Source organism: Stenella coeruleoalba, assembly GCF_951394435.1.
Source record: "Stenella coeruleoalba genome assembly, chromosome: 15".
NCBI classification, from domain to species: domain Eukaryota; kingdom Metazoa; phylum Chordata; class Mammalia; order Artiodactyla; family Delphinidae; genus Stenella; species Stenella coeruleoalba.
Genome location: NC_137161.1, coordinates 78885370 through 78906749, shown reverse-complemented (window position 1 = coordinate 78906749; position 21380 = coordinate 78885370). Strand labels below are relative to the sequence as shown.

At 59.5% G+C, this 21380-nt stretch overlaps 1 protein-coding gene across 2 annotated transcripts; it reads right to left on the bottom strand.

Moving 5' to 3' along the window:
- Nucleotides 1-2738: 2738 nt before the first annotated feature.
- MLXIPL (MLX interacting protein like) lies at nucleotides 2739-20369 on the bottom strand. Of its 2 annotated transcripts, none has more exons than XM_079945557.1 (16): nucleotides 19927-20369; nucleotides 16019-16125; nucleotides 12022-12104; nucleotides 11768-11857; nucleotides 11426-11470; nucleotides 10703-10904; nucleotides 10498-10578; nucleotides 7302-7471; nucleotides 5470-5998; nucleotides 4952-5245; nucleotides 4683-4795; nucleotides 4473-4592; nucleotides 4182-4309; nucleotides 3979-4102; nucleotides 3260-3389; nucleotides 2739-2992 (listed from the first exon to the last, which is right to left on the bottom strand). In XM_079945557.1, the coding sequence occupies exons 1-16, from the start codon at nucleotides 20223-20225 to the stop codon at nucleotides 2874-2876; spliced, it is 2634 nt and encodes an 877-aa protein (XP_079801683.1). In that variant the 5' UTR covers nucleotides 20226-20369; the 3' UTR covers nucleotides 2739-2873. The 2 variants fall into 2 exon arrangements, with proteins under 2 accessions (XP_079801683.1, XP_079801684.1); XM_079945558.1 differs by having other exon boundaries at nucleotides 4683-5102; nucleotides 5178-5245.
- Between the last annotated feature and the right edge of the window lie 1011 nt (nucleotides 20370-21380).

Sequence of the window (21380 nt, the reverse complement as noted above, 5' to 3'; positions counted from 1 at the left end):
CCCTCTGGGGAGAGGGCAGCACAGATACAGAATAGGGAGACCTCAGCAGAGAGGCTGAAGGGGATGGCAGTGTCCAGGGCTTGCCATAGGGAGAGAAGGGCAGTGGGCCGAGGAAGAGGTTCCCACAGCAGGGACTGGGGAGGCACTGCCAGGGAGGGGGAGAGCCTGGCGAGAATTCTGGATCTGCAGGGAAAGAGTGATTCAAGAAGGAGGTCTGAAGGCCCAGGAGAACTGTGAAGTGGTTGTTGGATTTGGCAATAAGGGGGGCCAAGTGACCTTGGAGAGAGCAGAGTCTGTGCAGGGGTGAGGCTTGGGAGGAAGGGCGGGGAGGAAGCAGGAGCCCAAAGGCAGGGGGCTGGGGGCAGATGGGAGGGGAAGGAGGGAAGGCAGGTGTAGACGGCTCTCTTAAGGGAAGGTGGCCTCTAGAGTGGGACACGGGGTCAAGGGGATGTCTTATGGGGACCTTCCTGGCAGGATTAGAGTGGGTGAAAACAGCAGAACACAAACGGCCAGGAATTTACCTTTCAGAGAGCCTCTTCAAGCCTTTGTCTGCAGCAGCAAATACCACCTAAAGGCTGGGTACATCTGTCACCTGCACGGTAAAAAAGTGGCTAAAAGCAGAAACTCTGAAGTAAGACAGTCTGGGTGGGCACCTCAAAAACTGCAAACTGGGCTTCCCTGGTGGCGCAGTGGTTGAGAGTCCGCCTGCCGATGCAGGGGATGCGGGTTCGTGCCCCGGTCCGGGAAGATCTGACATGCCGCGGAGCGGCTAGGCCTGTGAGCCATGGCCGCTGAGCCTGCGCGTCCGGAGCCTGTGCTCCACAACGGGAGAGGCCACAAGAGTGAGAGGCCCGTGTACCGCAAAAAAAAAAACAACAACAACAACAAAAAAAAAAACTGTGCAAACTTGGGCTAGTTAACCTCTCTGTCTCAATTTTTCATCTGTAAAGTGGGGACAATAGTAATCGTTATGATAACTCTTCCATCGCGTTATATGCCACGCACTGTAGTAAGTGCTTTATGAATAGTTACTCTTCAATTCTCACCGCAGGCCTATAGAGGCAGGTGTGGAGAGGATTAGTGGGTGAATATAAATAAAGTGCCTAGAATCGTGCTTGGCACGTGGTAAACACTAGATGACGGTGCAGTTACTCATGTTATCATTATTATTATTCTACATGACTGAGGGAAAGTCAAAGCCCCCAGAAGACCGGCTCCTGTTTCTAGCCTGCAAATGTCTCCCCAAACGTCTCCAGAGGTTTCTGAGCACGTGAGAGGGCTCAGACTCGCCAGGCCTGAATGTAAGCTCCACGAGGAGAGGGGTGCAGCGGTGAACAGATTCCCCAGGGCCAAGACCATAGCTTGGTCTGTGGTAGGCCCTCCAGAAATATTTGTTAAATGAGTCAATGAAAGGGAATTCTCCAGCGGTCCAGTGGTTAGGACTTGGCACTTTCACTGCAGGGGGCACGGGTTCAATTCCTGGCCGGGGAACTAAGATCCCACAAGCCGAGCAGTGCAGCCAAAAAAGAAAATTAAAAAAAGGGTCGACGAAGTATTGGGGCCATTTGCCCCAACTTCCAATCTGCAGTATCAGTTCCTTCTAAGACATCCCGACCTGGTGGCCACCCACCCTCTGCTTGCACATCTCACGCAGTGAGGCCGTCACTACCCGCTAAGGCAACGTCCTCCTTCTGGATGGTTCGGATGGAAGGCCCTGTCACTTCCACTCTGGGGTCCCGGCTCTGCCCTCCTCCAACGTAGAAGGTGGTGAGCCTCTCTGAACCTCCCCCGGCCATAGAGGATTTCCAGGCTGAGTGTCTGTCATCTCTCCCTTGACTCCCTGGGGCCTATTCTCAACTCAGCCCCCAGAGGGATCCTGTTAAGAAGCTCTGTCTGGGGCTTCCCTGGTGGCGCAGTGGTTGAGAGTCCGCCTACCGATGCAGGGGACACGGGTTCATGCCCCGATCCGGGAAGATCCCACATGCCGCGGAGCGGCTGGGCCCGTGAGCCGTGGCTGCTGAGCCTGCACGTCCGGAGCCTGTGCTCCGCAACGGGAGAGGCCGCAGCAGTGAGAGGCCCGCGTACCACAAAAAAAAAAAAAAAAAAAAGAAGCTCTGTCTGATCTTCTTTCACCTCCACTCAAAACCCTCCAGGAGCTTCCAGCTCAGAGGACAAGCTAAGGTCCCTTCATGGCCAGCGAGGCCCTCTACAAGGCCACCTCCCACTGCAAACCGCTCTCTTTCCATCCCAGAGTGAGAAACTCTGACAGTCCCTGACAGTTTCTGTTTTTATTGGTCAAGAATTCTTTACAAAATCCACACACACTCATCCACACACATACCAGATGCCTCCCCTGGCTTGGCCACCCCCTGCCCTGCTCTCTCCTGGGATCAGACCTTCCTGGCCTCACTCAGGGATGCCATCCTGCAGCCCGTCCAGGCTACCAGTGGAGGAGCAGAGAGAAGGAACCTCCTTTTCTCCTTCCCGGCTTAGAAACAGAAGCCTGTGCCTGACCTGTGGGGGCAGCAGGTGGGAGTGACAAGGAAGCATCGTCCCCTTCCCTCTTTCAAACTCCCTGAGTTGCCAGCTTAGGCCCCCAAGTGCCACAGCTGCTAAGGCCTTGGGATCCTCTTCTACATGAAGCTTCCCCGTCCCCATTTTGCAGACTGGAGAATGGAGGTCCAAAGAGGGAGGATGATCTCCCCAGGTCACAGCATTGTTGCTATAGTAGAGCAGGGACTGGAACTCAGTTCTTCCCGGCTCCCAGGAGATCAGAAGAAACCCTGCTTGAAAGCCGGGACCTGGAGCAGGAGGGGAGTGCCCAGGGAGAGCAGCCCCAGGGCAGCCGAGTGAGCAGCGTGGTCCGGCCAGCACTATACAGATTTGCCAAGGGTGCCCTCTGTGACTGCCCGTGTGGCTTGCTCGGGTATACAGTCCGGGTCCGTCAGGATACTGGTAGATGTACTCAGCTGGCGTAGGGAGTTCAGAACAGCTGGGAAGACAGAGAGAAAGGGAGAGACACTTTCTGGGGTCAGGGCCCTACCCTTGGATGCTGAAGACAGAGGGATCGGGGGAGGTACTAGTTAGCAAGACTGTCAGTCATCCCCTCCTAGGATCTCTGTCTGCAGATGTCCTGGTGGCCCATCTGGGGGCCTGGTGGGGATGGACAAGACCCTAGGCCACAGTGAAGACAGGCTGGACCTGGGGTCTGAGTAGGGTGGAACCCCCTGCCCTGAGGCTTGCCAGGGGGCTCACGTACTTGGCCGGAGAGCAGGCAGGGAGCAGTACTGGTCCAGCCAGGCCAGTGAGGTCTGGCGGAGGCTCTGCAGGCTTGCTGTAGACACCATCCCATTGAAGGATTCGAACAGAGGCCGGATGAGGATGCTGAACTGGACCCAGGTCAAGGAGCAGTTCTGTCATCCAGCTGGTACCCTCACCCATTTCACATGTAGCCCTGACATCTGGCCACTGTCCAGCCTTGAACCCTAAGGACTCCTACTGTAGCCGCTCTCCCATACACTAAGGCCCTCCCAGCTCTCTGGCTCTCAGGCCCTTCCCCCAGCTCCTCCAGGACCTTCCTTCTGGGCTGGACTGTCCCCCCATCCCTGGGCTTCCTGCCCTGGCTCAGTCAAGGGCTTGACCAGGTAAGGGAGTGAGAGATTCTATGTCTTCCCACAGGCCCACCCCAGTCATGTTACTCCAAGTTTAGGTTCTCCCAAACTGCCCCTGGGACTTTCTGAGGGCAGGGCTGTGGTCCCCTCACCCAGGGGGCTCCCCCTCAGTTTCCCTCTGCTCGCAGCCCATCACTGGGTAATGCTGCTGGCCAAGATGCCAGGGGCTTTGAAGACGGGGTAGAATCGGAGCCCTTTCCTCTGGGATCAGCTCTGAGACCCTGCCCGGCCCGGGGAGCAGAGCCTGTGTCGGGCCCAGCCTAGTCCGGCTGCAGCGCTCACCCCGCCACTGGCCAAGTGAGGATACTACCCAGAACTTCCAGTTATGCAGCGTGCGGGTCCGGACATAGTCATCGAACATGTCTCGCATTTGGTCGAACCGCTGGTGTGTGATGGGCACTCCCGTAGCGGGCAGCTGCTGCTGGCACAGGCTGGGGGCACGGGGCAGGTCAGGGCGGGGAGTCAGGCAGCAGGCCCCCTGGCCCAGCGCCTGCAGGGCCCCCCACCCACTTGATGGCGGCATTGAGCGCCTCGATCTGGTCCCGGAGCTGCTGGGCCTCCTCCTGCTTGGCGGCTCGCTCCTGCTGCAGCATGGCGATGTACTCGGCTGTCTTCTGCAGCGTGGTGGCTTTGCTCATCTACGGCAGCACCGTAGGGCTGGGCTCAGGGACTGGGGGTCCCCCACCCTGGGACCCACTGAGGCACTGGGATGGGAGGAGGCAACCGGGTGTGTGGAGGCCCTGGGGTGTTCCACGATGGGGCCCTGGGGCTCGGGGGTGCCAGCCTGGGCTGGAGACGCACCTTGAGGTTGGGCTGGGTGCTGAGTGTGCTCACCAACCCGTGCAGAGTGTCAAACCCCAGCTTGATGTTGAAGCGCCGCTTCTGCTCCGCAGAGATGTGTGTGATGCGCCGGTTTTCGGTCTGAGGGGGCAGAAAGCGGGGTGAGCCTAGGAGGGGGCGTGGGAGGGCCTGTGGGGAGCAAACAGACCCTAGGGTGAGAAATGGTGCCACCTTGTTGTCCGGATGGCCCCGGCTTAGGATGCGTTGAGGGGAAGAGATGCACGTGCTCAGAGTCCCCTGGCCCGGCAGGGAGTTGAGCTCCCCAGACAGCCGCCGCTCACCACCTGTGTCAGAGACAGACAGACCCACAGACAGACCAACACAGGGGAGAGGGTCCCATTTCCCTGGCCCTCTCATCCTGGCCCCAGATGTAGTCCCCCCTTCTTCCTTCCCCTCCCTCCCTCCCGCAGAGCTCCCCGATCCCTGCAACCCCTCTTTACCGCTGGGTGCTGGGGGCGAGAGCCGCTCCGCTTTGGGGACAATCAGGGGCCTGGGAGGGGCCAATGTGGCTGGACCCGGAGGTGGTCGGGGCGGTGTAGGGGCCGGGGTCGGGGGAAAGAAGGTGCAGGGGAACTCGGGGGCTATCTCCTGCTGGGGTGGAGAAGGGCAGAGAGTCGGGGTGAAGCCCCGGGGTTCACCGTCACCTCCCAGTGCCCGCCATCTTACCGGGGACCCTGGGGACCGGAGGAGGGCGCTGGACACAAGCGCAGGTTCCAGGGCTTGCTCAGGCTTGGCTGTGCACAGACAGAACTGTGAGGGCTGCTGGGGCCCCCATCCCATCATCTCCCAAGACCCCGTCCCTCCCCTCCTCACTGCCCACACCGCTTTTGGATTCAGGGCCCAGGTCCCTCATTCCTTGCCACCTGCCCTCCGGCTGAGCCTGCCCCTTAGCCTCCACCCTCTAATCCCACAGGCTCCCCGCTCCGCATCTGGTCTCCACGTCCCCTTCCCAGCTCACCTGCTGTGAGCAGCTGTGCGAGGCAAGGATTGTTGCCCCCAGCAGTGGCAGGGGCCAAGGTGGGGGGGCTGGGCCTCCGCCCCCTGGGGGACTGGGTAGGGGGCTTGCCTCTGGGCCGCGTGCCTTGGGGCACGGTGAAGTGAGGCCCCAACGGGGGGTCCGAATACCCCGAGGGTAGAAGGTCTAAGGGGAAGGGGGCGGGGGCAGGGCCTGGACCCAGCTGGGGGGTGGGTGCGAAGGCCGTGGGAGCAGACGGCGGGGACACTCCCGGGGCAGGAGGGACAGGAGGGAAAGAGAATCTGGGAGAGAAGACAGGCTCTTCCTGCAGCATAGCAGGCAGTGGAGCCATGGGAGGGAAAGGGGGTGGGGCACAGGGCTCCAGGCCAAGTCCCTTGGCAGGGCTGGGGTATTGGAGGAGGGGTGGGCGTGCGGGAGTGGGTGGGAGCTTGGGCTTGGGGTCTTCAGGAAGGAGGAAATCAGAGCTCAGGAAGGCACTGGAGTCCAGAGGGCCAGGGCAGCTGCTCCGAGCCTGGTTGGGGGACAGAGGGCAGGGGAGAGAGCTAGCCTTTATGAGGCCTCCCAGGCAGCCTCTTGCCCTGCCTGAGCTCTGGACTGGGCACTGGGAGAGTTGGGAGAAATGGTCCCTGGCCTCAGACACACACCCCAGGAAAATTATAATCTAATGAGGGGAAAGAGTGGAACCCATTTATACACAAATTAGGCATGAGAAAGAGCATCAATCTTCCTGCCTGCCCATTCGTTCACCAAATAACTTACCAACCCATCCATCCATCCATCCATCCATCCATCCATCCATCCTCCATCCATTCACCTACCTATCTATTCTCTCATCTATGAGCTAGCTCATCTACCTATATTTCTACCAGCCTACCAGGTATTAACCCATTCACCAATCCATCCAACCACCTATATACTTCCTTCACTCACCCACCAACCCACCCATAGTCCATCCATCTATCCACCATCTGTATATTCACCAGCCGCACATCCATCCACCAGCCCATTTATTGATCCATCAAACTACTTACTCATTTACAAATTCATCCACCAGCCCATCCATCCAACCAACCACTCACCTACCTATATATATATATACCAAGCTGTAAGCATCTACCCCCATCTACAACCCAGTGATCTATTCTCCAACACACCCATCCATCCACACACTCATCCGTTCACTCACTTGCTCACTCATTGGGCAACCATTTACCCAGTGCCGTCAATGTGCTTGAACTGTGCTAAGTATGAGAAGATGCAGCGGTGAGTAAAGCATAGCCCTTCCAGCAAGGAGCTCACAGTCTAGTCAAGGAGAGAGACCTCTCAAACAATGAACTATGCTAGTGCCTGAGAAGTCTGATAACGGAGGGAAAAGGCAACTATCCTAGCATCATGGGGGCAACATCTGAAGTGGGCCTGGGAGTTCCTGAACCAAAATGATGGAGTCGCTGCTTCCTAACTGCACACGCTCGGCTTCGGCCTCCCTGCTTCCGCTCCTGCTTCTCCTCCCCTCTACTGGTCTCTTCTTCTGCCCAAACCCAAGTCATTCATTAAGGCCCAGAACTCCCCCCTCTTCCAGGAAGTCTTCCACAAGCAGCCCAGCTCCACGCTCCTCTGTCCTCAGGCTCCCCCCCAACCATCTTGTCAGTTCTGCTTCACGAGGGTCTTTCCTCCCCAGCTGAACGGTGCCCTCCTGGAGGCCACAGATGGGGTCTTTCTCCCCCTCCAGACTCTCTCGATGGACTGAGCATACTCAGGAAGTACCCTGAATACCTCCGGGGTGTGGGCAGGTGAGCTGGGCAGGGTGAGCTCACCTGCAGGCGGTTATGTCCCGAGAGGTGGGTCATGCCCGAGCAGGCAGAGGGCACCTCCGAGCCCAGGGTCCCACTGCTGAGGCCAGGGTCAGCCATGGGGCCGAAGCTGGGGGGCTCCAGGAAGCTTGAGGGTGTAGGTGTCTGTGGGGGGCGGTAGTTGGTGAAGAAATCTGTAATTCAGACACACAGGGTGGCAGCTGTCAGGGCTAAGGCCGCGGCTGGAAGCAGCGGGCTGGCCCTGTCCCCAGGCTGGGCTGGCAGTGGGGTGGGGGCCGGCGAGGGAGGGGGGGCCTTCCACAGGAGATTGTGAAACTGGGAGAGTTTCTGTCTCAGGGGAAGCCACAGCAGAGGCTCTGGTGGGATGGGCCTGAGTGGGAGACAGCAGGGGGATGTGCGGGGGTGTCAGTGGGACACCCCAGGAAGCAGCCTTCCCACCGAGCCCCAAAACTGGCTCCAGAGGCCCCCCTTCCCCACCCCCGGCCTGGGAATCCCAGGCCTTGTCTGCTTCTGTTACCAGCTCTGCTGGGGACGTGGTGGGGCGGGGTGGTACTGGTACTGGAGACTACCCGGGAGGGAAAGGGTGGGGTCCAAGGGGAGGAGGTCTAGGATGGGGAAAAGGGCATCATGGCGTCAGGAGTTCACAGAGTGAGTTAGGGGTGAGAGGGGTCAGAAGGTCAGTAGGTCTGGGACAAGTCGGGTTTGCTGGAAGGTCAATGGGTAGGGCTACAAGGACAGAGCTCAGGAGTGTGGGTGAAGGGACTAAGGGGGGTCAGAGCAGGGGTCAGAGGGTGGGCTCAGAGCGGGGGCAGGAGTGAGGGGGTGCTGGAAGGCCTGGAAGAGCTGGCGGGGAGCGGGGCAGCCAGATTGTTTGAGGTGCGGGTTGTGCAAGCCCCAGGCTATTCTGGTTTTGGGAAGCAGCTGCCTGTGGCCTAACCACATCCCGGGCCTGGGTGCGCCCGCCCGCCCGCTCCCTTCCGGGCACCTTTCTCTGACCCTGAGCAGTCTCCTGTCTGCACCAGCTCCCAAGGCCTCCTGGTCTGGTCAGACACGACCCCACTAGCCTTGGATGGACCCCAGCCCCCTGGCCAAGACAGGAGGTCAGGCCTTTCTCCCGGGGGCCCCCTCGAAGGAAACTCAGGAGTGGGATAAGCCGGCACCAAACCTCGAGGCTGACCGGGTCTTATTTGTGCATCTCATGTGACTGGGGGCCCGTGTGCTGCTGGGTGGCCGGCTCTGCGTGTGTCAGTCTCATGTAACACCTGTCTGTCTGCCTCCCTGTGTGTCGGTCCTGCTCTCTGGAGCTCTGTCTGAGTCCGTGTGCACCTGCCCTGGTGTGAGGTGCTCAGTGTGTACATGTCTGCCCTGTGCCCACCTCTGTGTGTGTCTGTGTGTCTTTCTCGGCCACAAGGGCCGAAGGGCTCTTCTTGCTGTCCTCCTGCCTCTCTTCCACAGAAGGACTGGGTGGCAGCGGGTGAGCGGCTGCCGATCTTCCACCCCCGGCCCCCAGGGACCACGGGCCTCATCACGTAGCCCCGGGATGCTCAGGGCCACAGAGCAGCTGCTGCTCACTGTGCCACCCACTCCCCAGAACCCGGTGGGGCTCACAGAGCAGCAAGCCCAGCCCAGCCTGAGTCACCACGTCCCCTCACCACGGTGTGTCCCCACCCCACGCCCGCAGAAGGCACTTCCGAGTCCCAGCCACCCGCGGAGCCCTCCCACCCTGTCGCCCCCACTGACCTGCCATCCCCTGGCTGAGCCCCTCCCCCGCCCGGTGCTTCCCCGAGGGGCCCTCAGCCAGCCTCTCCCTGCTCCCTGAGCCCCTCCACCAAGCCCCCTCCCTCCACAGAGTTATGGCCCCCTCACTAGGTTTCCTCTCAAGTGAGGAGCTCTTGGGGACCAAGCGGCAGCCCTGACGGCCCTGGCGCTCCCTGCCCTCCCAGTTCACGGGGCGCTTAAGGGGGCCACACTAGCCGCCTCCCCTGTGCGACCCACACCCCATACCGTAGGTTGCCCTCGCTGGCCCCCACTCTGGCAGCCACCCTGCACTGAGAGAAGTCGCTTCCCAGCCCCGGTCGATCAGGTTTTGCCCAGAGCCCGGGTTTGGGGGGCAGCGGCTGGGCTCCTACCTGCGGCAGGGGTCTGTGTGCCCAGACGGGGTTGCTGCCCTCCCAGGCTGGTCTGCTCCCAGGGCACTGCCATCAACACTGCTGTCCCCGCAGCCCCCAGCCCCCACCCAGGCAGGCATGGGGGTGGTTCCTCATTCCCTCGTCCCCGCCCCATAGGCTTCCACCTCTTAACTGACAGGCCCAGGACCCTGCCAGTCAGGAAGGAGTGGAGGGGTCACCCAATGCAAGCCTTTATCCCAGGAGCCCCCTTTCTGCACCCAAGGCCTCGGCTGAGACAGGCTGAGCCTCCACGTCTGACCCCCAGCACGGCTCCGGAGCCCCCTAAGTGTGTGGCTCTCAGCGGCAGTCTAAGTGAAGGAAGCGATGCGAGAGACAGGCTGCTACAGAGACAAGAAGAGACGTCGGTCCACATGTGCTATATAGACATGATATCTCCGGAGGGACACGAGAAAGCGGCGACTGGTGGCCCTGGGGTTCAGGAGAGGGAGCCAGGGCCAAGGGCTACTTGAAAGAATGCTTTGTAAGATATGATTCCTGGGGTTTTCTTAAAAATAACATAGGAGGGGAGAATTGGGTGAGGTCTAGATGAGATAAAATGGCCAAGAGTTGATAAATGTTGACTTTGGTGAGGATTCCATGAGGGTCAGTGAACTCCTCTCTCTCCCTACCTGTGTGTATGCTTGAAATGTTCTTTAATAAATAGTTTTTTTAATGAATTATATAAATACTGATAAATAGACCCAAACAAAGGAGAGCCATCAAAGACCCTCTCTCCCCTGAGAGAGTCCCAGCATCTACTGCTCTCCTGGGAACTCCCCAGAGCCTGCAGCTTCAACGCTCCTGGTCCCCTGTCCCCTGCTAGGTACCCTGTCTGGCTTGCTCTCACCTGAGGCCACGGCACCTGCATCCCAAGGCCAGACAAAGGGAGACCAGGAAGATCCCTCAGAAATCACCCAGATCATCTGCCCTCCCAGAGGGGCCTGGGACTGGCCTGAGGTCTCAAGCGCACTGGGGCTTTCCTCCCACTGACCCTGACCATCCACTCACCCAGGAGGAGGGGCCTGCCCCACCTGAGATCTCCATGAAGTCATCCAGGCTGGGCTGCAGAGGCGTCAGGTCTGGCTGGATCATGTCAGCGTTGCCAACATAGGCTGGAGGGGGCAGTGGTGATGTCAGCAGCATCGGGCAGGGCGGAGTGGGGGCACCCATGCCTGGCCATCCTCCCTTGGCTGCCTGGATCCCCTCAGGCCTCCCTTTCCTGGCGCAGCCCCTCACCGTCCTCGGGGGGCAGCTGCAGGGGTGTAGGGCCGGGCTGAGTCATGGTGAAGAGTGTGTCGGAGATGTCGGACAGAAAGCAGTCGAGATCCAGAAGCTGCCGCCCGCCGGTCTCCTCCTCTGGGCCCGCCAGCAGGACGGGCACCACGCTGGTGAAGAGCTGCTCGCACCATCGCTCCGGCGGCTGCCACCCCCCTTCCACCTGAGGAGACAGAGCTGTCAGCAGCCCCAGGTGGGCTCCACTGCCCTACTCCTTCCCAGTCTGGAGACACAGGGGTCTCCCACCGCCCCCTGCCTGGGGGATGAAGTGGTCAGCCATCCAGGGGGCCTCTCTGCAGACAGCCCCTCCTCTCCTCTCTCCGGTGGACCCAGTTTGCTGCCTGAAAGGCTAGGGTCACCCCACTGGCCTCCAACAACTCCTCCCAGGAGAGAGGCTGGGGTGGCCTGCTGAAGAGATGAGGGTCCCTTCCTGCCCCTACACTTTTCCCTACCTGGGTCCCCAGTTCTTAGAGCCCCATGCTTCCCCACCACTTGCTTAGTGAACCAGAAGGCTTGGGGTCTTCCCACCACTGCGCTCCAATGCTGCCCTTCCCAAGAGGAGAAAAGCTCAATTAATCAACCAGAGGACACACCCACTCCACTCACGTCCCACCCTCACCCCACCACCACTGCCTCGCCCACCCAGAGGGAAGCATCCATTCTCTGGGTCCAGGGAGCACCCACCTGCTTTGGGGCCAGGAGATCCCCTTCCCTGCTGGACTTACGGAGCTGCAGGAACACACAAAGGTGGACACTGGATCCCTTTCCGCTCCTCCATCGCTCCCCGCCAAGGCCTCCCTACTCACTAGCTCCCCCAGATCAACCGGATCCCTCACTTCCCCTCGGAAGCTCTTTGGCCCTGGGAGGTAAGGAGGTTGCGAGGAGGCCCTGTGGCCACTGGGTGGCGCTGTCGGCCTGGGTCTTAATGGAGGACAGGGTCGGGGTTGGGGTTGGGGGGAAGCCCTCCGGGGCTCTTGCAAGAGAGGCCGTGGCCAGAAGTCGCAGGGGAAAGGGCCCCCCACTGACCCGCTTCTTGTAGTAGATGCGCCACTTATGGTACTCGCGCATGACCACCTCGATGCGCCGCTTCCAATAATTCCCCTCCAAGACGACGGCCTGAGGAGGGCCGGGTAGGGGACTCAGTGCGAGGGGCGGCACCGACCCCACCCCTCACCCAGTCTCCCTCTGCGCCAGCCCCTCCCGCTCAGCATGAGGAGTGATGGGCAGGAGGGGCCTGGCTTGGTGGGGCGGCAGGTGGTTGGTCCTGTGGTCTCAGCTACCTCCGGTTTCCGGTGCTCATCAGCCTCAGGCCCCTGCAGGGGGGTCACGAAGCCACACACGGGGCTCTTCCTCCGCTCCACATCTGAGAGAAGAGCGCCAGGTCAGGGGTGTCCAGCTCCCTCATCTCCCATCCAAGGGGACTGGGACTCAAGTGCCACACTATGAAATCCTGCTTGGCCTTCCATGCTCTGATTAAGTGCCACCTCCTCCAGGAAGCCTTGCTGCCTGCTCTAGCTCTCCCAGATCTCCCTCTTCTATGAGACTCTGTAAAACAAACCTCCCACACCCCATCTGCCCCCTTGGGAGCCTAGTAGGTGTGCAGGCAATGCTTGCTGAATGGCATTGTTGGGCCACACGAAGTTAATTGCCCCAAGAAGGTCCTGGTCAGGCTGGCGGGCTAGAGGTCCAGAGCCCTGGTCCCCTGCTTCAGGATACCCAATTCCATCTGAGAGCCACCGCTGGCCCACTTCAGGCCACCTGCCTGAGCCCTTTCTCTGCCTCCTCCACTCCCATCCCTGTCTTCAACCTTATCTCTCTCCAGGCTCCTTTTTGGCCTATAAACAAATTCCAGGCTCTCCTTTACCTCTCAAACCTTCCCCTTCCTTTGCTTCCCAACAAGCTAAATTTCTTCCCATCACCCCTTTGCTTTCCTCCCAGACTCTGGCAGACCTGTCACTCACCACATCCACCTCTGCCCTCCCAGTTGCATTGTCACCTCCGGTACCTCAGCATCTGCCCGCACACCCACCCCGCTGGCCCAGCTCCTGAACTCAAGGCTCTGGCCCTCCCCAGTCCTGTCCTCCGAGACCTTGGCTGCAGGGCACCCTCCTCCTCCCTAAGCCCCGGGAACCTTCCCTCTGTTCTCCTACCTCCCTGACCACTTTTCACTGGCCCTTCTGCCAGGCCCACTCCCCCTAGCCTCTCTCACCCTGCTCCTTTCCAGTTTCAGACCCATCTTCCAGCTGCCTGGGGAACCTCCATTAGGAAGTCTCAAAACACCACTCTCAGACGTTTGGGAACTTCCCTCCCAAGCCCACGCCTCCTCTGGACTGCATCCCAGTCTCCCAGCTCCCCACCATCTCCCAGTGTCCCCATCTAATCCTTGGACTAACCCTCTCAATCCCAAGGGTGTGTGGCATTTCTTCCACCGTCCCCGCCCCTCCCTATTCTCACTGTTCCCCCTGGTCTAGTGTCATTTCTCGCCTAGCCCTCCCTGACTCCAGCCTCACACTCTCCAGCCCATCTTCCTGCTGCGGCCAAGTCAATTCTTCCTAAAGGGCAGTACAGGTCTAAACCCCTCCATGGCTCCCTGAACCTCCAGGATAAAGCCCTCACCCCTTAGCCTGGCTTCCAAGCCCTCCGGGACTGGCCCCACTGCTTCTCCTGCCTTTCCATTGCCTTCATATGCCCCACCTTGAAGCCAGACCCTAACCGCCCCCCCCCCCCCACAACAGCCCTCTGGTTTTATTCTACGTGGAATCCCCTTCCCTTCCCTCTGCCTCATCACGTCTGCCCTCCCATCAGGATAGCCTAGGGCTGCTCCTGTTCTAGGAAGCTTTCCCTTGTCTGAAACCCCATGGTCCCATGTGCCTCACTTTCCACCCTGCCTTGGCCATTTCTCTACATGCTGGCCTCTCCGTTGGGAGTGAAGGCAGAAGCTGTTGCTTTTAGCCCCAAATCCTTACATCTGGCACAGAGCTTGGCACACAGCAGTCCAGGCTGCGTGGACTCCTGGGGGTTAGAGCAAGGAGGATCTCAGAGTATCTGTTCCTGGCTGCCTAGTTGAGGATATGAGCACCAGGAAAGACTGGGCTTGCCCAGGGCCCCCAGAGAGTCAGTGCTGAGCAGGCCCGGTCAGGCTCTGCCCTCCCCCACTTGGCAACCCTGTGCTCTGGACAGAAGGGCAGGGATCATGTGGCTTCGTAGAGCTGGGACATGCTTTATTTAACAATGATAAGTTCATCCATTCATGCAGCCTCCTAGGCCCTTGCACCTATGCTGGGATAGATGCTGGGACAGGGGATCCATGAATGAATCGGGGAGGAATCTCCCAGCTTAGTGGGAGAGACAGGAAAGCACAACATCACACGAGCTAAAGCAAGGTGGAGAGTCAGCTCATGAGAGGTGCTCTGGGATATCAGAGGAAATCAGGATGACTTGGGGGTGTGGAAAAGGAAGGGCTCTTGGAGGCCAGGAGCCTGCCGAAAGGGTGGGGGTGTGAGGGGGAGGAGCCAGGCAGCCCTCCAGCAACCCCACTCCTCCCCCTTTCCTGCAGCCCCCCTTCAAACCTTCCGTGTTCGGGGAGGAGGAGTCCTGACATTGGTTAATAATAGCTGTTGCTATTATCGCAATAATAGTAGTAAATCCCAGCAGCTCACCTTCAGGGAGCCCTTGTGTGTTTCAGGCCCTGTGCTGAGATACGGACCATCTATCTCGCTGAAAACTCACAGCAAACCTCAGCAATAGGATCTATTATGATTCCCACTTGACAGATGAGCAAGCACCAACTGGGGGAGGCTAGGGACTTTCCCAAGGTCACACAGCTAGGGTGTGCTGGAACTTGACTCAATCCCCCTCTGACTTAGAACTTGGGGTCCTTCCATCAACTTGTGCCACAAGCTGGGTGAGGACCCCTGGGTGGCATCAGAAATTTCTTCTGCAGAGAGAAGGGTCTGCACCCCATCCAGCTTTGAAGGGAAAGGGTACAGGGTGAAAGCTCAGGGTGGGGTGGGAGGGTGAGGGAGTTAGAGACACCTTCTCCCCCCGGCCTATCAGCTTCCTGGTTTGGGCAGGGCCCGTCCTTAACATTCTCAGGCGAGGGCTGGAAGCCAGCCAGCTGGGAGCAGTGAAAGGAGCACTGGGCTGAGTTGCAGAGCCCTGAACTCACAGCCAGTCATAGCTCTGCTCCTTTTATGCTCAGTGACCCTGAGTAAGTCACTCGCCTTCTGGGTCTCACTTGCTCATCCATAAAATGGGGGTGATAAAACCTATCTCCCAGGGTTGCTAGGAAGCCTTAAATAAGACGATTTAGGAAAGTGCCGGGCACAAAGATGAATAGAAACCAAAAACAAACAAACAAAAAAAACCCACTTGTTTTCTCTGCTTGAATGGAATCCAGTGGAGCCACTACAGAGAATACCGTGTGTGGTCCCTCCTACACTGTGTGTTCCCAGCTCAGCGCAGCCTTTGATCCTACAGGGGGACCTTACTGAGCTGGACAAGGTCCAGCACAGGTCTCTCAGCCTCTGCTACCCTGCCATGGGGCATAGGTGGGTTTTGTATCCCCAAATGAATGACCGTGACCTCCTCAAGGGTACATCGGATTCAACCATCATTTATTAAGCACCAACTTTGTGCCAGCCCTGTTCATACCCGTTATCCCCATGCCAGCCATCAAAGTTAGGACTCTTGGCCTCATTTTATAGATGAAAAAATGGGTTCAGAGAGGTTAGACAACTTGCCTGCAGTCACACAGCCAGCAAGGGGCAGAGACAGGGTGGGAAACCAGCTCTGGGTGACTCCAAGACCAGAGTCCCTTCCACATGGCCTCTCTGGGCCCCCTCCCCGCAAATCTCCATGGTGGGGAACCTAAGGACGTCAGTAGAAGGCTGGTAGAGACCCACCAGGATCTGAGTTTCCCCTTTGCGAAGGGGTGCGATTGGCCCGGATAGTACTGAACGCCTCTTTCTACCCTGGCATTTGAGGCACCTGACTACACTAATGGGATGCAGAATGGGCCTTGAACCGTTCCCCAAATCTCAGCTCACTTTAGGACTTCCGAAGGGTGACCCCTGCTGTGTCCAACTTCACAGTGCAGAGCGCCCTTTGGGACACATCCCCCAAGACCCTCTGGGTTTAGAAGCTGTTGAGGGGTCCTGATGCTGGGAACCTGGCCTCCCCCAAAGCTCTCTGTGGCTGCTGGCCCTGAGGGCCCTGGGGGTTTCCGGGGCGGCCCCTTTGTCAGCCCTCCTGCTGGGGCCTGTGGTGCCCACTCACACTGGATATACCAGGCCCTCCAGATGGCGTTGTTGAGGCGGATCTTGTCCCGGCACAGCAGCTTGAGGCCTTTGAAATTCTTCCACTTGGGAGAAACCAGCTTGCCACTGTCAGAGGGAGAGGGCTGGGTCAGGGGGGGCGTGGAGAAAGGGCATGGTTGGAGGGGGCTGGCTCCACTTTCTTCCCATGCACGAGGCACTCATCTATGGTGGGCAACTCGATGGACACCCCTCCCAAATCCTGTCCCTCACTCTAATCTGCCTGAAGTGTCTACCCTGAGAGGCAGACCTTTAAAATACTCTCCCAGGTCCCCACTTGGGGCCTCTGTGTTCTTTGGTGAGACCTGCTGAAATCTGTTTATCAGCTCAGGTGTCAGAAAGACAATGCCCATTGGCCTCACAGGCATCTATCTCATAGGCTGGCTAAGGAGGGTTTTCGCCTGTTTCTTACTTAAGGAAACTGAGGGTCAAGACACGAAGGGGACATGCCCAAGGTCACATGACATGATGGAGACTCACTCAGGACCTGTGGCTTTTTCTCCACCAGTCTCACTGGCCCCCGTAGGCCTAGGGGATGGGTAAGCTTTGTCTGAGTAGAGACAGAGCCTCTTCACCAGAGGCAGCCTCCAAGCAGCCAGCCACGGCCTTTTCACTGCCCCTCTGGTGTCTGCCCAGCCCAGAATCCCAGGATGGCAATCTGGACTGACCTGGAAGGTGCACCCCTTCCCAGGGGTGTGTGCAACACCATAGCCACCAGGGCCCACCCAAAGGAAGGCAGCTAGGATGGTAGAGTGATGGCAGGGGGCACCTTGACCCTAACCCTGACCCTGACTCTAACCCTAGTAGTCAATCAAATCCATGAGACGGAAGGGCTCTACCAGGTGAGGGGCTTGACTCTCAGGGTCCTGATGGGCACAGGCCAAGTCTGCCACCCCCGGGGAGCTGGCCTAGGAGGCCAAGATGTTCAGGGTCTTAGACCCCTGCTGGCCCCTCCCTCGCTCCTCATGATTCACAAGCTGGGCTATGCATGAGTCCCCTCTTCTCCAACCCTTGCTCACATGGAAGGCTGAGGCCCCAAGGCTTAGTCTTTCAGAACGCCAGGCCTGCTCTCTCCAGGGCCCTCTCCCAGTTCCTGGGGGTGAGGGGCAGGTGGGTGGCAGTCTGGCTCCTGCAGCCCCTTGAGTGCATGGGTCACTGGGTCCCCTCTACTCTCTGGTCTCCAAGCTCCTGTGTTTGCTCTGGGGTTGGGGGGGGACTGCTACCCCCAGGCACAACAGGCCTCATTACCCAAATAGAGTACATGGCCCAAGCACCCAGGCCCGCTGGCTGGCCCCTCTCCCTCCTAAGTCAGATAAACACCATCTGTCTAGAAGGGAGACATGGAGTAGGGGCACTCTGATACCTCCTGGGCCAGCTTCTTCTGTGGCACCTGGGGGGACTCCTGAGTTTGTTGCCCCAGCCTGTATCCCAGCAACCTCCCAGCCCACTCTGATCACCCCGCGCCCTACCCCCAGCCTGCCTGCCCTCCCTCCTCCATTTCCCTGCTGAGGCTACAGCGTTTGTGGCCAGGCAGGGCTGGGGGAGGTGAGACAGTGACATCCACGCCCAGGAGGAAAGGATTTGGTCTGTGCTGGGCCTGTTGGCTGGGAGGCAAGGAGAGGGGCCCAGCCTGGAGCCAAAAGCCTGTGACCAGGGTTCAAGGGATTCTTACGAGCAATAGAAATTCTGGGAATCTTGGGGATGGGATGGAGAAAACTCAGAACACCCCGCCCTCCCCTGCCCACACACACATATCTACCTTGTGGAAATTTCCCTGGAAATTTCCTTAGAGTCCTGCTTGCTCCACCTCACTCCTGAGGCCATTCTTTCCATAGCTAGCCAGCTCTGACCATGAACAAGTGTTCTCTTGGAACTTCCAGAACCTGCCTCCCTGAGGGTTCCACCCGCAGAACCATGGAACACGGGCCTCCTCCCAGTGCAGCAGTCCTCTCTCTGCCCATACAGCCCTGCTGAGGGTGAAGGCTGGTCAGATGTCTACAGGCTGTTCTCCGGGTCAAGCTGGCCAGTTCTTCCTGGCACCTCTGGACTCCTTGCCTTGCTGTCCCTGCCCATCTCCTTACTCTCTTGGGATACCCCAGCTTCCACAATCCTCTCCCCTCCAAGGAACCCCTACAATTAGGGGTCTTTAAGGGCTAAAACACTGTCCCAGTCTGAGCCTCAGTTTTTTCCTCTATGGGGGAACTCAAAGACTCCTCTGACACCGAGCCACTACCATCCCTGGCACTTAGGACCCCACCCGGGGCGGGCCACAGAGGTTGAATATTCTGGGGGTTTAGGGAGAAAGCCCAGCCCTCTCTACCCCAGCTGCCCCTGTATGGGGTCACATCAGCTTCCAGTCAGCCTCCTAGTGTGGGCGGTTCTTGGAGTGTGCTCTGCCCCCTGCCTTGCCATTTCCCCTGAACCTCCCCTTTTGGTCACTGTGGTCTGAGATAGGGGCATGAGCCAGCCCAGGCAGAGCAGTGTGTAATGTAAAGCAGAAAGCTTAAGTTGGGAATGGATGGGAAAAGGGGGACCCTGGGGGAGTCTGGGGAGCAGGGGTGCCCAAATCTGGTGTACCGTGACCTTAGATGCCCTTTCCCAGGAGGTCCCCTGATGTCCGAGGAGGGGCGGGAGGAAGGGATGGGAATTTGAACTTTCCACACAGGTCTGGCGCTCTGGATGATCAGATTGCAACACGACCTGGGCCCGGGGCCAGAGCGTGTGGGCCAAGGTTACAAAGCGTCCAGCCAATGGGAGTCGAGGCTGGGCGCCACAGTGGGGGGTGGGCAACACTCTTCCCCAATCCCCACCCCAGCTCTGGATCCCAGTCAGAGCAAGTGCAGGTCTGTAGCCAGCGGTTCTCAGAAGAGGAGGAGGAGCCGCAGAGGAAGAGGAATATTTACACAGAGAAAAGATCAAGGCTGGCCGATCCCCCTTTCTCCCCTACGGTTCTCGGTTGATAATTTATCCTGGTCCCTCCGCTCCGGGGAACTTTGCTCTCCGGGGCACTGAGCCAGGACCCCGGTTCGCGCCCTCCCCTGGGACACAGGAGTGGAGCTGGGGCCGTGCGCGGCCGGCGTGCTCTGCGACGCGCCAATCAGGGGTCCCAGGCAACATTAGGCGCTCAGCCTCGCGTGGCGACCCGGGTGGGCGAGGCCACGCCGCCCGGACACCAGCCCCGCGCGGCCTGCAACACCCACTGCCGGACCACAGCTGGGAAACTAAGAGTTGCGCCCCTCTGGGCCGGCCGGGGCACCCTCCTCCCGCCACCCTCGACCTAGCAGGTCAAGAACAGGTGTTCCGGCAATTGAGGGGTGAAGGGTGGACGAGAGACTGGGTTTCAGTCGACGTTGGCTATGAATTGGGACAACATGGGCGCGAGGTGTATCGCGAGGGTGCAAGAATAGAGCGGGCCTGGGCGGGGACTGCTGCGTTGGGAGCGGAAGGCTACAGGTTGTCCGGTGGAGTGGCCCCCGGGGTGGAGGGTGGGAATGTTAGGATGGCCTAGGGTCCTGGGAGCGCAAGGGATGCCCTGGGGGAATCTTTGGGGGCAGAGGGGTCGGGACGGGAGAGAGAGGCCCGCGGTGGGCCTACGGAGGTCGAGGTGGAGGGCAGGAGATCCCAGCCTTAGGGAAGGGGGTCTCGGTGCTGAGGAATGGGAACCAGGAGGCGCGCAAGCATGTCGGGGGCCAGTGGGCTGGGCCGGGGTCAGAGGACGCTCCGGGCTGGGGAGAGGAGGGTATCCAGGATGTCGCCGGAGTCTCTGAGAGCAGCCGGGACCAAGGCTGGGGGCCCGGTGGGGTGTCCGGGGCCCCAGCGCGCGGTCCCGCCATGGAGGGCCGAGGTCGTCGGCCCCGAAGCCCCCCTCACCTGTAGGCCAGGCTCATGCACTCGAAGAGGCGGGTGAGTGTGGGGTCGATGCTGCGCGGCCCGAAGTCGGCGAGCCCCAGGGGCCCCTCCTGGTCGCGCCGCCGGGTCAGCGAGTCGCTGTGCGGCGATGACACCATGAAGTGACCGCTGTGGATGACCTGCGAGCGGAGCAGCCCGCCTGCGCTGCGCCGGGTACTTGGGTCCTCAGAGTCTGTGTCTGAGTCCGAATCCGGGCTGGGGACGACCCGCGGGCCCTGCAAGCCCGCGACCAGACCCGCCAGCGCTCCGGCCGTGGCCATAGCCGCCGCCGCCGCCTCGCCTGGGCTAGGTGCAGCTGCCCGCGCAACCCGTGGGGCCAGGCCGGCTCATTAGCATAGCCCCGCCCTCCAACCACGCTCGAGGGGCGGGGCCTCGTGGCGTGTGGGAGTGGACGGGGCTGTCTTAAATTAGCATAATCAATGCGCCAGGTGTGAGAACGCTGGCCCGGAGCTCCCGCGGTCTAGAGTTTGGAAGAGGAGGAGGTCCCTATGTCCCCTCCCGTCTTTCCTTATGCTGTGACCACTTGGAGTCCTGGTGGAACCGCCCCTACTTCACCCAAAAGGGGTCTCAAGAAGAGTCGTTCACACCTGAGCCAGAAAGCGCCTCAGTGCCAGGGATTCCTGCCCCCAGGGGTGCCCTCCCGTGAAGCCCCTCACCTAACTACTGCCCCCCTGCTCTCTTTGATCTCCCGGCTCACATTCACTCTCTCAGTGCTCCACGCAGCTGGAAGCACCCACCTCTCAGAAGTCTCGCGTGGCCTACCCACAGGAAGGTCTCAATACCTCCAGTTACCATTATAATCATCACTGCACCTGCACAGAGGTCCTGGGGGTTAGATGAGCGTGAATCCTGCCTGGCCACGCAGGATCGTTACCAGTGGTGATGGGTAATCGCTGGCAAGGCAGAGCCTTGGTCACCCTCCCCTGGACATCCCCTAGGCAGGCCATCTGCTCTGGGCCCCCTCCTCTCACCGACCCAGTGGTCCACCTTGTGTTCCTGTTTCTGAAGGCCCTCTTCTCACCCAGAGGACACAAACGAGGCTGTTCGGTCTGAGGCAATCACACCTGTCACCTCACTGGCGCCTTTAACAATCCTTAGAGGTAGAGTTCTTGCCCCACATCAGAGCGGGCACCAGAGTCCACAGGAGTGCAAACAGGCCCACGGATCTACAGAGGGACAGCCACAAAGCCTGGTCTAGAAGAATTCCGGCATTCCCACCCAGGGCTATCTCTGGTGCGGGGACAGGTGAGGGCTGGAGGCAAATGTTAACCTCCCTTGGTTTTGCAGAGGGTGTGGCCTAGTTAAGACACAGGAGGGAAAGGGGAGGAAGTGGTCATTTGGGGGCTGAAGGCTTGGAAAAGGTTCCCCCATACACTTTCTTCCATCCCCTGGTAGGATCACACAGCTCCCACAAT